Source organism: Aquarana catesbeiana, linkage group LG05, assembly GCF_042186555.1.
Source record: "Aquarana catesbeiana isolate 2022-GZ linkage group LG05, ASM4218655v1, whole genome shotgun sequence".
Lineage (NCBI taxonomy): Eukaryota > Metazoa > Chordata > Amphibia > Anura > Ranidae > Aquarana > Aquarana catesbeiana.
In genome coordinates, this window is record NC_133328.1 from 67,116,015 (window position 1) to 67,130,612 (window position 14,598).

At 40.9% G+C, this 14,598-nt stretch overlaps 1 protein-coding gene across 1 annotated transcript in view; it reads left to right on the top strand.

Moving 5' to 3' along the window:
- JCAD (junctional cadherin 5 associated) overlaps positions 1–14,598 on the top strand; it is a 189,400-nt gene that overhangs the window by 163,551 nt on the left and 11,251 nt on the right. Inside the window, exon 3 of the mRNA XM_073629847.1 lies at positions 9,759–13,141. Within this exon, the coding sequence (XP_073485948.1) occupies positions 9,759–13,141 (3,383 nt within the window). The remainder of the gene's footprint in view (positions 1–9,758; positions 13,142–14,598) is intronic.

The following is a 14,598-nucleotide window of genomic DNA, read 5'->3' on the forward strand; positions in this document are numbered from 1 at the left end:
TAGTCTATAGATTTACATGGAATGTGAATTAAAAATGCTTTACTTTAGGATTACCTTGGCAGCTGCAGTATGGATTGTGTTCATGCTGACTACACCTCTAATGCCGCACACACGATCGGAAATTCGGCCAGCAAAAGACTGATGAGAACTTTTGGTCGGAAAATGCGACCGTGTGTATAAAATAGAAATCAATAGTGCTGCGCTGGTCCAGTAAAGTGTAACTATATGATAGTGTGCGGTAAAAGCAAAATATAAGGAAAAAAATATTATATTAAATAAATATATAAAAAAATTGGAGAGGTGTGCGGGTAGTATGTCTGTCTGCACAGTATCCTGTGAAACAATCCAGCAATGTAAAAGGGTGAATATCTATCCTCTATCAGTGTAGCGTGTGCAGGGAACCAATAAATATAATCCTCTTGCACACCTAGTGCTAGTAAAACCTGTGCAAATAAACTTTAAAGTGCTATAGTGTCACTGTGCAACCCGTATCAATAAATTATAATCACAAAGCATGTGTAACAAATAATAAATATCACAGAAATAGCATATAAAAAATGGAAATAAAATATGTGGATAAAAAAGTGCAAATCCTACAGAGTGAATATATATGGACACAAAGTGAAAAACTATACAGAATGAATATTGTGCAGAAAACTGTGCAAAAAACGCATCAGTGCAACATAGGTGTATGGCCTCACTCTATATGGCCAATATAGAAAATGCCATTAGAAGTAGAGCTGCGTGAAGTCCAGAACAAATTATTTTGCAAGTACAATAGAGCATATGTGCCAGTGCAGACTCAAAGGAAATATTCAGTGATCCTTTTGAAATCCAAATGTGCAATAAAAACGGTGGGGTGCCGAAAGAGAGAGGGTGTTTTTCCTCTTCGTGCTTAAGCACACGCAGATAAGTAGTGGCCCCTTACCTTGCGGCAATGGGACAACCGCATAAAGTGTAAATGGAGGAGATGGTCTCTCTTTGGGGTCCCCGGGGCCGAAGCCGATGGTCCCTGCGCTTTAATCCCTCAGTACCAGCATCAACAATAGCAGAGTCAGCATATGGAGGAACAAAAAAGGGGATGCCAGATAGTGTAGTATTTTGAGCAAGATGATGCTTTTATTCAAGTCAACAGCATGTACTCACATGAAGCAGATGTACATCACATGTATATCCTACGAGCGGCGAGCTCGTCAAACCCGGTCTGTGTCAGTGCCTATCCCGTCCCTACGCGTGACGTCACCCAATCACGTGACTTCATCAGGGGATGACAGGGGAGGCACAATCATGTCTTTAAATAGTTTTAACATTGTAGTAAATGAGCGGCCATTTTCTTATGGCCCGATGTGATGTCATGGCGGCCATGTTTGGAGAGACCAGTCTCAATACACGTGCGCGGCCATTTTCTTGGTTAGAAGGCACGTTAATAGTGCCGAGGGCTGGGGTCTGTACTGGATCGGCGGCCATTTTTCTTGTGGCCAAGTGCAGTGTGCCGGCATCCATGTCTCAAGAGATTATCTCTGTGGCTGTAAACTGAGCATTGCTCGCACCATAGACGCCAGTGCCACGCTGCTAATGCTCTATAACCGCAAATAAAACTATGAGGAACAAGTTGACACAAAACAATGCTATGAATATAGCACCTTTAGGTGGCGGCTCAATAATGCTAATATTGTTTAAAATCGCACATATAATCGCAAATAAAGATGTAAAAATTTTATAAAAATAAAAAATGTAATGTAAACGGGGAAATGGGACTAGCGCACAGCGCTTTTTATTTATAGGGATATAGATTGGAAAATAAAAAAAGATATATGAGCTCTAATAATGTGTATAGGACGAGATAGGCTCTGACAGCTAAATCGCAATCCTTACATGCAGAAACCCTATCATATATTAATTCACATTAACTTTGGTATATGTCCACTTATAGTCAATATATAACCTAAAAAACTTTAAAAAACTTAAAAAACTTATTTAAAACTTATTTTAAAGGCATCCATACACAGAGGTAGAAACAAGACACTAATGGTGCAATATATAAAAGAGGATACAGTTATGTAAATAAAAGAGAGATAAAAAAATATTCCGGGGAGATAGAAACATTCCTGGGGAGAGAGCTCATCTTATATAAAATACATATAAAGGAATATATATAAAAAACACTAAGAGGTCAAGGGGAAGAGAGAGCAGGGGGGGTATAAAAACCAATAATTAAAAGTCACTGATAAAACAGTTAAGATCAAACTCGATATTCAAGCCTCTGGGTGAGAAGGTATCTAATGTGTATATCCATTTGGATTCTAACTGGCTAAGGGTCCTCACCTTGTGTCCGCCCCGCCAGTGTCTAACATATGGTTCTATTCCCCAGAATCTTAACTGGGTGGGGTCTTTGTTGTGGTGCACCAGAAAATGTTTTGACACACTGTGCTTGTCATATCCTTTAAGGATATTTTGCACGTGCTCAGGGTGCGTATTAAAGAGCACGTGCAAAATATCCTTAAAGGATATGACAAGCACAGTGTGTCAAAACATTTTCTGGTGCACCACAACAAAGACCCCACCCAGTTAAGATTCTGGGGAATAGAACCATATGTTAGACACTGGCGGGGCGGACACAAGGTGAGGACCCTTAGCCAGTTAGAATCCAAATGGATATACACATTAGATACCTTCTCACCCAGAGGCTTGAATATCGAGTTTGATCTTAACTGTTTTATCAGTGACTTTTAATTATTGGTTTTTATACCCCCCCTGCTCTCTCTTCCCTTGACCTCTTAGTGTTTTTTATATATATTCCTTTATATGTATTTTATATAAGATGAGCTCTCTCCCCAGGAATGTTTCTATCTCCCCGGAATATTTTTTTATCTCTCTTTTATTTACATAACTGTATCCTCTTTTATATATTGCACCATTAGTGTCTTGTTTCTACCTCTGTGTATGGATGCCTTTAAAATAAGTTTTAAATAAGTTTTTTAAGTTTTTTAAAGTTTTTTAGGTTATATATTGACTATAAGTGGACAGATACCAAAGTTAATGTGAATTAATATATGATAGGGTTTCTGCATGTAAGGATTGCGATTTAGCTGTCAGAGCCTATCTCGTCCTATACACATTATTAGAGCTCATATATCTTTTTTTATTTTCCAATCTATATCCCTATAAATAAAAAGCGCTGTGCGCTAGTCCCATTTCCCCGTTTACATTACATTTTTTATTTTTATAAAATTTTTACATCTTTATTTGCGATTATATGTGCGATTTTAAACAATATTAGCATTATTGAGCCGCCACCTAAAGGTGCTATATTCATAGCATTGTTTTGTGTCAACTTGTTCCTCATAGTTTTATTTGCGGTTATAGAGCATTAGCAGCGTGGCACTGGCGTCTATGGTGCGAGCAATGCTCAGTTTACAGCCACAGAGATAATCTCTTGAGACATGGATGCCGGCACACTGCACTTGGCCACAAGAAAAATGGCCGCCGATCCAGTACAGACCCCAGCCCTCGGCACTATTAACGTGCCTTCTAACCAAGAAAATGGCCGCGCACGTGTATTGAGACTGGTCTCTCCAAACATGGCCGCCATGACATCACATCGGGCCATAAGAAAATGGCCGCTCATTTACTACAATGTTAAAACTATTTAAAGACATGATTGTGCCTCCCCTGTCATCCCCTGATGAAGTCACGTGATTGGGTGACGTCACGCGTAGGGACGGGATAGGCACTGACACAGACCGGGTTTGACGAGCTCGCCGCTCGTAGGATATACATGTGATGTACATCTGCTTCATGTGAGTACATGCTGTTGACTTGAATAAAAGCATCATCTTGCTCAAAATACTACACTATCTGGCATCCCCTTTTTTGTTCCTCCATATGCTGACTCTGCTATTGTTGATGCTGGTACTGAGGGATTAAAGCGCAGGGACCATCGGCTTCGGCCCCGGGGACCCCAAAGAGAGACCATCTCCTCCATTTACACTTTATGCGGTTGTCCCATTGCCGCAAGGTAAGGGGCCACTACTTATCTGCGTGTGCTTAAGCACGAAGAGGAAAAACACCCTCTCTCTTTCGGCACCCCACCGTTTTTATTGCACATTTGGATTTCAAAAGGATCACTGAATATTTCCTTTGAGTCTGCACTGGCACATATGCTCTATTGTACTTGCAAAATAATTTGTTCTGGACTTCACGCAGCTCTACTTCTAATGGCATTTTCTATATTGGCCATATAGAGTGAGGCCATACACCTATGTTGCACTGATGCGTTTTTTGCACAGTTTTCTGCACAATATTCATTCTGTATAGTTTTTCACTTTGTGTCCATATATATTCACTCTGTAGGATTTGCACTTTTTTATCCACATATTTTATTTCCATTTTTTATATGCTATTTCTGTGATATTTATTATTTGTTACACATGCTTTGTGATTATAATTTATTGATACGGGTTGCACAGTGACACTATAGCACTTTAAAGTTTATTTGCACAGGTTTTACTAGCACTAGGTGTGCAAGAGGATTATATTTATTGGTTCCCTGCACACGCTACACTGATAGAGGATAGATATTCACCCTTTTACATTGCTGGATTGTTTCACAGGATACTGTGCAGACAGACATACTACCCGCACACCTCTCCAATTTTTTTATATATTTATTTAATATAATATTTTTTTCCTTATATTTTGCTTTTACCGCACACTATCATATAGTTACACTTTACTGGACCAGCGCAGCACTATTGATTTCTATTTTTTACACTACCCATGGGCTTTGTTTGATCCCATTCAGTGTTTGCAGCTGTCCATGTGCACCATTGTTTTCCAAGGTAGCGCAGGGATAATTTATATATATATTTGCGACCGTGTGTATGCTCCATCGGACTTTTGCTGGAGGAATTCCCGCCAGCAAAAAATTGAGAGCAGGTTCTCAATTTTTCGGTCTGAAAAAGTTCCTATCCGAAAATGAGATTGTCTGTACAAATTCCGACGCGCAAAATTCCTACGCATGCTCGGAAACATTTCGACGCATGCTCGGAAGCATTGAACTTCATTTTCTTGCCTCGTCATAGTGTTGTACGTCACCGCGTTCTTGACGGTCGAAAGTTCAGAGAACTTTTGTGTGACCGCGTGTATGCAAGGCAAGCTTGAGCAGAATTCCGTCGGAAAAACCATCCAAGTTTTTTCCGACAGAAAATCCACTCGTGTGTACGAGGCATAAGGCTTCATGTACACGGGACGTTTCTCAACTTCTCCTGAACACTGGAACATCACAGCTAGTAATCCACATTTAAAAACGTGTGTTTAGCAGTGTTTACAAGCCGCGTTTAGCCGTGTTTAGCTGCGTTTGCTTTCAGAAGCGTTTACTTTTTGAAGGCACTGTAGGCAGACTGCATATAATTACAGCCGGCTGGAGGCTCGCACTCGTGCCCAATACCCAGAAGTGCAGGATCACGTATATATGTGCAAAAGTGTAGCAGGACCAATATTTTTAGGCGTGGAGGTGAAAATGCACTGCTGTTGTGCTGCCATCTGGATATTTTGGGGGCTACACTTGTGACCCTCTATAATTTTCAAGTTGACCACCACTTAGTCCCTTAAATAATGACATCAGCTTGCCATAGTTCCTGGTTCCTCCCACAACGACCTAAACTTATGGTGCTTCCACCATCCACCTACCAATCCTTCTGTTGTACTGCCCTTAGGCCCCTTTTACACGGGGCGGATTCTGTGTGAGGTTCTGTTACGATCAGCAGGGGATCAGTTCAAAGAGCCCGCTCTGCTCTATAGGTGGACAGGAGTAAAAGGACTCCACTGTCCGTTTAACCTGACTGCCCTCCAATCCAATCTGTCTGAATGGAAGAGGACAGATCCATTTTTGTTTTTGGTGGACCGGTGGTAGACGGGTATTAAAGGACACAAGTCCATTTGCACCCGCCTGTCCATTGGGATGCATGGACCATTCAATCAGGTCTGCCTGAACAACTAACTGGTGGACCTCATCTGATGGCCCATGTGAAAGAGGCCTTAAAGTGGTTGTAAACCTCAGACATAAAATATGAACAAAGCACATCCCTCTATAGCAGTGGTTCTCAACCCCTGTCCTCAGGACCCACTAACAGGCCAGGTTTGCAAGATAACTGAAATACATTACAGATTATATAATTTGCTGCTCAGTGATTGCAGTATATTAGTCTGCATCTCCCCAAGGTAATACTTAAAATCTGGCCTGTTAGTGGGTCCTGAGAACAGGAGTTGAGAACCACTGCTCTATAGTGTGTACTTGTCTCAATTAAGAGCACCAAGTGTAATTTCTGTCTGCTGCTTCTTTCCCCTGCTATTCACACCTATCAGCATGAATCACTTTACTTCCAACAAGTCTCCTGACACCAAGAGAAAAAAGGGGACAGGAGAGGAATCTCCAGCACACACCCTGTGATTGACAGCCTCAGCTCTTTTTCTGTGTGCTGTGTGAAGGGGGGGGGGGTGTCCCTTCCCTCCAATCAGCTCTCAGAGCTCTCCTCACTGAGCTCTGCAGTGTGTAATTTCAGCTCTCCACCCCATTTTCTGACAGCTCAGACAAGCATTATATATTCTGGACTTAGACGGGTGTAGAGAAGAGAATCCTGCAGATAAACAGGTACAACTTATGTAGGAGGATTTGTTTAATCTCTGTGTATTACCTGAGACCAGTCACTTCACTATGTATATGTAAGGGTTTACAACCACTTTAATGTTAAAGTTGAAATCCGGCCTTGCCTTCTTTATTGCAGAGCTGTATAGATTCTACCTAAATCATAAGTAGAATGTGGTTTTGGTAGGAGCCAATAAATCCAGGTCTTTCTTGCAGAAGATAATCGCACAGAGCAGTTCACAAAGAATTAAGTATGTGCACGTTTAACCTAAGAAGAATATTTGGTGTTGAATTCTGCTCACATCCTTGTCCTATTTGTGTCAAATTCAATTCTTCTCTAATGTCATTTTGCTAGTGGCTCAGATGAGAAAAGGAATCATATCAGCTCGTTTCTGGACACCAAACCCAAAATACATTCAGGATATATTGTATCTTGTTTAGTTTCTATGTACTGTAAGCTAGATTACAAAATTAAAGGAAAACTTTTGCCTTTTAACATTTTCTGATTTTATATGCAAATCTGATCAGCATAAGGCTAGGTTCACACCTATGCAGTTTCCCTGTGACTGTGTGTGGGCATAGCAGCCCATTCATTTGAATAGTCTGCTGTACCTACAGAAAACGCAGGGAGAAGGTCCCTGTACCTTGTCCAAAATTGCAGCCGCAGGGAAACCCCAAGGTGATATGTGGTTCACAGCACAGTAAAACGTGCTATGGTTTCCAGTGCATGTTTTTTTACGTGGGTGCAGGGAAGCCTGTGATAACACGAAGTCCTTCACCTGCCCAGTGGTGTATTTTGGTTTCATGCTGCCCTAGGCAAGACTGAAATTGGACGCCCCCCCCCCCATTTAAATTTGTCCCACCCCTTCCTGTCTGTTGACACCCACCACCATCCAATCACACCAAACAACGGCTCTTACAATGTTTCTTGTTTTACTTAAACTTTATTTTTTGTTGTACAGGTACAATTTTTTTTTTGGGGGGGGGGGGGGGGGGGGGCTTTTGAAAGACTTAAGGGATCTAAGCAGACCTCTAATGTCTCTTTTTTGAGATAAAGAAAGGGACTGTCCCTTTCTCTGCATCCTGAGCGGCACTGTGGATGAATGAGATAGGAGTCTGTATAGAGACTCCTATTCATTTATGAAATATAGTAAACAGTGTTTTTTATATATTTCATTCACAAACTGTCAAATAGTAAACACAGTTTACTATGTGTTAATGATTAATGAATACAGAAGTGATCAGTACTGTGATCGCTGTCTGTATTCTTTCAGGAAAGGAGCTGGTAAACACATGTTTACCAACCCCCCTGACTCTCCATCCATCCATCCATCCATCCAGACCTCCCGCACTAGCAGCGGCTACAGCCGGCGGGAGGAGGGTGGCAGAGCTGATCAGCCGCTGCACAGAGCAGCCCTCCTTGCTCTCCATCCATCCACAGTTCCTACACCACCAGAAGCTGCAGTCGGCTTAAGGGGGAGGTGGGAGAGCCGGCCAGCCGATGCATGGAGCAACCCCCCCCCCGCCCATCCACATCTAACACATTAGCAGCTGCGGGAGGGGGAAGTGGGAGAGCCGGCCAGCAGTTACATGGAAGTGGGGCTTGGCAATCATGGAGGTGGGGGCGCTAAAGGGAGGGTCGGAGGAGCAGAGGGGGATCTATTTGGACAAACTAATCCCTCTATGGATGCCCTGCCGCTCACAAAGTCGGCAGGAGGGCAGAGGAGTGAAGCCGATAGCTGCAGGGCATCGGATTTGCGGGGGTCATTGCAGCAGGGTGAAGTGGCAGGAAGAGGTAGCCTGGATGTGGTGGCGCCGCTCCCCTGAAAACTGCCGCCCAAGGCAAATGCCTTGTTTGCCTCGTGAAAGATACGCCCCTGCACCTGCCTATAGTGTGAGCCTAGCCTTAAAGTGGGAGTAAACACCCTTGTTTGATTTTTACCTATAAGTAAACCTATAATAACGTTTACCTATAGGTACAGCAAAAACCTAAATGTGCACCATTTAGCAGACATTTACTTTAGATGCAGCCGGGGACGTCACCAGCGCATGTGCTCTGAAGGAACGGCATACCTGTTCTGTTCTTTCAGAGCCATTCTGTAAACAGTGACTTCCACGCAGAGTGATGTCATCAGGCCATTCATATTGCCGAAGCCTGCGAACACCGAGTGAAGATGGAAGTGCCTGGCATACTAGCACATTATGACATAAACTGTCCGGTGCCTATTTTTTTTTCTTTTTCAAGAAGCAATAATAATGGCTAAATATTTTCTATTGCCTCTTAAATCTATGAGCTTTTGAAATGTATATACTGACTGCTTCCAAAAAGCATCACCTTTTTAATAAAGTATTTTATTTTTTCTTGATTTCTGCACCTTGCTGCAGTTTTCATCTGATTAGAATTTTTAAGAGTGGCTGCATTCTTGCTTTCTGCGATAGAAAGATGAAATATTCTTTCCTATTTTTATTTTGAACTATTTACCAGATAATGGAAGGGGAGAAAGGGCCGCAGGGAAGAAGTGCAGTACTTATTGGAGTGGATTTACTAAAGGCACATAGACTGTGCACTTTACAAGTGCAGTTGCACTCATCTTCCCCAGAGTTTAGCAAATGTGGTGAAGCTCTGCTGATATCATCATCATCCAATCATGTGCAAGCAAAAATGCTTTTTTTATTTTCCTTGCACTTGATTGGGAATTTTTTACAAAATGAAGCTTTACCACATTGCATTTGCTAAGAAAAATGAGTGAAACTGCACTTGCAAAGTGCACAGTCTATTTGCTTATAGTAAATCAACCCCTTTGTTTCTCCTAAAGTAGCAAGCAACCCATTCTTTTTTCTCTGGAAACTATTGATTGGCAGATGGCCCAAATACAATTTCTACTGTGAGAATAAGATATCACATTACCTCTAATTGTGTATTTGTTGTTTTCATTTTTAAGGCTGTGATAAAATGAGTCGAATCTGCATGGGCTTTTAATTGTTACAGCAGTTTTACTAATACTATGGCTATAGAGATTAAGTTGTCATACATTTTTACTTTGCAAATCATTGATGTAAATAAATGTAAATGTATTAGATCTTTTATACTGAATTCCTTCTTATATTGCAGGGTGTTGGACAGATTTCACGCTGAACGGCCATGTTGGGCAAGGACAGATAGAGACATTCAGTACTGGAGAAGGAGAGGCCAAGATTTCAGTGTTTTATGTAGACATGGAGAAAACGGAGCAGCAGACAAGCCAGCCTTGCCAATAAATATTGATGGAAAGAAGAGATGTAACGTAGTAGATAAAAATGCCAAGGAATGTCACAACACTGTCATAGAAAATGTGGAGAGAACAAGAAAGAAAGTAACAGTAGGTGTAAAAACAGTAGAACAGCAGACATCAGATGGCAGTTGTGAGAAGTTAGAGGATTTAATCTCATCAAATCCAGAATGTGGTCCATTTGTGTGTCCCAGTAAGCAGAAAATACAATTTATTTCAAAGGGTAATTCTCCTGAAGGTCCAAGCCACATGGCTATAACATCAAGTTCAGGTGACAACGCTTGCATCAAAGAAAACACAAAGCAAGATAACGATAATTACATTGTAAATCAGGACTGTAGCAAGAGTTCTTTTTTAAAACCTAAATATAGTCGACCCTCAAAGCCACCATCATATGAAGTTCACCAGCAGACGTGGGGAGCTGTAGACGTTGGTGAAAATAAAGATAGTCAACAACAAGATGAACACTCATCTCCCAAAGTTCTAGATTCCACCCAGGACTCCTCTTCTCATGACTCAGGCATGGAACCCCCTAATTACATACCTCCTCCATCATACAAGTCCCCACCTCTACTACATCCAGCCAATAAAACTTTTAAAAAAGTGCCTAGACCAAGTGACTGCTTACGGCAAAATATTTCAGCTGAGAAAACCAGCACAAGTGACAAAAAAAACATCTGTTTTCTCGGAAACAACGGTCCTTTCACTAAACCAGCCAGCCACAGGCACTCAGAAAATTGTAAACACTCCATACAATATATCCCTTTTGATGACCCACGAATTAAACATATTGCCAAGGAGGCCGAGAAACACAACCACAGTAAAAAATACTCTTCCACAAATGATCCTTGTAGGGTTGAAAATGTGAATCAGGATAGTAACCTTCACAAACGAGAACAAGATAGTGCCTTTATCAACCCCAAAAATTTGGGACATCATCATGTAAAAAGAGAAGGTATTAAGCATAAGCAGTGGTTGCATATCTCCATTCCAGATCAAATGTGTTGCCCGCTACCCGAAAATAGAGATGGAGCTACAGCATGCAGCTTGCCAGAAGACAGTGAGCCTACTCACAAACTGTCTTTGAAAAAGACCCATTCTGACAGTGTTTGTGAAACTGTGACTAAAGTCAAAAAGTTTGAACCTGAGTCTTTTGTTTTTAGCAAAAAAAGTTCCAAGAGGAAACTAAATGAAACAATATTTTGCTTGGTTTCAATTCCAGTAAAATCTGATTCCAGCCCATCTGATATATGCAAGAACAACAAGCGTTTAATGGACAATACAGACAGGATGAACATGCTAAAACACAGCAATGCGGGTCTCCCTGAGCAAAGGCTTTTAAGTGCATCTTCCAGTGACTTAGAGCTACAAACACTTACAGGAAACCTGAACAATAATACAGAGCTACTAAAACAAGCCCAGTTCAAAACAGAGGAAAACAAACAAGCAAATGACCTCAGATCTGGCGAGTTGCAACACAGGGAGCTGACATTATCTGGCTCGTGGCCAGGTGATCAGTACAAAGATCAGCAAACTCAAACATTGTTAACAGACATAGAAATTTATAATGGGACAAAACAGAGTGAACAATCCCAGATAATAGATGGGAGGCCTTCTGCAGAAAGTATGAGACAAAATGTATTTGGTATTAAAGGTCAGATAGGATTTGCACCTTCCAGCAACAGTGCATTTTCAAGGACATCCTTGTTATTGACACAAATACCCAAAACAGAGCAGTCTCGTGAATTTCCTAGCGTAAATGTTGATGGGAAGGTAAAAGCAGCAAAGTGTGATAAGAGTGAGGTTGAGGAAGACCACCCATGCAATAAGAAAGAGGTTTTTGGTCAGTTTCTTTTAAAACCTGTCAACCGACGGCCTTGGGATGCTATAAGAGAACTGGAAAGTTTAAATAAAGAATTTCAGGAGCCAGAAAATTGTGCTAGTGATGGTAAAAAGAATGTTGTTAGTGAGCAAAGTAAAGTGATTCCAATGGAAATGTCTTCCACAAGAACAGCATTAAGGAGAGAAATGTTGAACAACAGTCGTCACATTATAGAGGTAGAAGAGGTGCCAATGTTTGAGGCCCTCCAAAGTAAGTCAGAAAAGTGGTGTACGGAAAAGTTAACATATGATATTTGCGAGAGGACTACTGAAATATGCAAATCTTCCCAAGTGAAAGAGGCCAACAATCAACTAGGAAAGCTGTCTGATGGATGCACACCAGAACAAAAACAAGTTCAAATTAAGAGGTCTAAAGAGGCACCTTTGAATCCAAAAACAGAACAAGAACTTTCAGAACAAAGTCATGCAAATAAAATTCCTCCCACCATAAAGCAACATGTTCCAGATGCTTTAGTCCACCATTTCAAAGAAGACAAAACTTGTTTTGACCATACATTTTTTGATGTAGTTAAAGTTAGCTCAGCAAAATTTGGCCAAATTGGTGATAATATGTTAAGGAAGCTGTCACTAGCTGATAGAAACCATGGGCGTTCTGTTCCTGACCTGAGTAAACATTCTAGTGGCACAAGTGAGAATGGAGACTTTTTCGAGGAGCACAACTTTTTGGACATTCCAGGGAATGAATCCCTTCACGAAAGAGCTGCTAGGATTCTTGGAATCGAAGTGACAGAGGATTCTTTAGTATCAAATGGAAGCTCTGAAGCTCAAAGCCCAGAAAATTTTATGTTTGGTAGTGGAGCACAGCCACAGAACAGTGAAAGTCCTAAAGTGAGTGACATTTCATTTTCAACAAACGAGGCAGTAAGGATTTTCAAGAGTGTCCTTCGTTTGCCTATAGACAATGAGAAAGCTGTTGAAAAATTAAAGAACATACATCAAGATCAGGAACTAGCTTTGGCATGTCCATCAGTTTCAGAGCAGAATGAGACAAATATTATGCGTAGTGCTGAGAAAAGGCTAAGGAACACATCCAAAATGATAGAAACATTACAGGGGAAACTTGCATCTACGCCAGTTCGCACTGCTATAGACCGCCTTGCTCGCATGAAAGAAGTCGATTCTGTTTCCAGAATGAGGCGGCTAAGCATTAAAAGCACAGATTCTGGTGATGAATTAGATGAGGAAAAACAGTTGCATGGAACACAGGATAGAAGAACCAGAAAATTCTCTATGGGTTCCATTTATAAACGAGTGATCTCCCTAGATGAAAACCTTCTCATAACACCAAAAGGCAAAGATAAATTGGATTCTTTATCTTGTGCAGGTAAGAAAACTGTCGAAATCACTGTAATTTTTTTTTTAACTAATTGACTAATGTATATATAGAAGAATGTGTTCAAATCTTGCTTACATTCTACCATACAAGCAAATGATTTGGCAGAGACACCAGTGGGTTGACTCACAAACAGGCTTCTTATTGCTCACAGAGAATCATAAGGCAAGACTTGCTGCCATTACTTTGTGTCTCCAACCCCTGGCACAAATCGATAATGACGGTGAAAAAATATATATGTGGACCAAAGCGCCAAATGATTGGTGATCAAAGTAAATAAATATAAATAACCTCATGTATGTATTAATATCATGGATAAGAAATTTAACACATGATTAGAGCAGCTGCAGTGTGAAATTGATGTGAACAATTGATAAATGATAAAAAATATACCGCGATAAATGCTACATGCAATAAAATGCTACATACAATAAAATAAATATATGTAAAACACTGAAAACAATCAATAAAACAGTCCCCAGTGAAAAAGTGCTTGTGCTTGTGGAACAGTATTGGAGATCTCATATACAGTCCTGTGACTTGAATTATAGATGAGTAGTTCCGTGCTCCTTATGTGCTTAAATAGGGTGCCCCCCTAGTAGATGTGCACTCACCCTTGGGATTGGACCAACTATCGCTAGTCAAATGCATATGTGGGGCGACCCCTGTGAATATCCTCTGGACCGGTGGTTGGCTATGGTGAATGTTCCTCATATAGACGGATACAATAGAAAAAGCCTCATTGCGCAGTACCATTTAAAAATAACTTTTATTCCAAAAAATTAAAAGAAGGTATTCAACTCACATGTATGAGTGCCTGATATCCTGGCACCCGGAGTGAACAGCAGGTAAAAAAGTCATCCGTGAAATCTGCCTAGTCGGTTCATACAGCCACTATCACGGTGGAGGCTCGATTTCCGGGTTTGGACATATGGGAGGAAGAGTGTCACGATGACGCGACTCAACCTTGATGCAATGCGGCTTATCAGATTGGCCGTCTTCAGGAAATTACAATTCCGCCATTTTGGTTGAGGGCATAAATACCCTCAACGTAAATCAAGTGTTATAACGTAGCCAATAGCGTTACTTTACCTGCTATTAACTTGGGACTGCTCACAATCTAACTACAGATGCATTTTAGGCAGTATGGAATATAATTAAAATTAAAAAGTACGATTGATAAAATGCAATTAAGAAGGTACAGTAAAACAATTACAAATTAAAAAATGTGTTAATAAGATATTGCAGAAACCCCCAATATGGAAAATGCATAATTCGACTGTTATACAAATGTGGCGACTCCTAGTGGTGGACATCTATACCGATAATCCATACATATTGACCTAATAGTTGGCATGAGAGCCGTCAAAGATGTGAAATATTCACTCATGTGCTACAGCCCACTAGGTGGCCCCCTGCTGACCATAAGTGGTACCTGTCCAAGATTT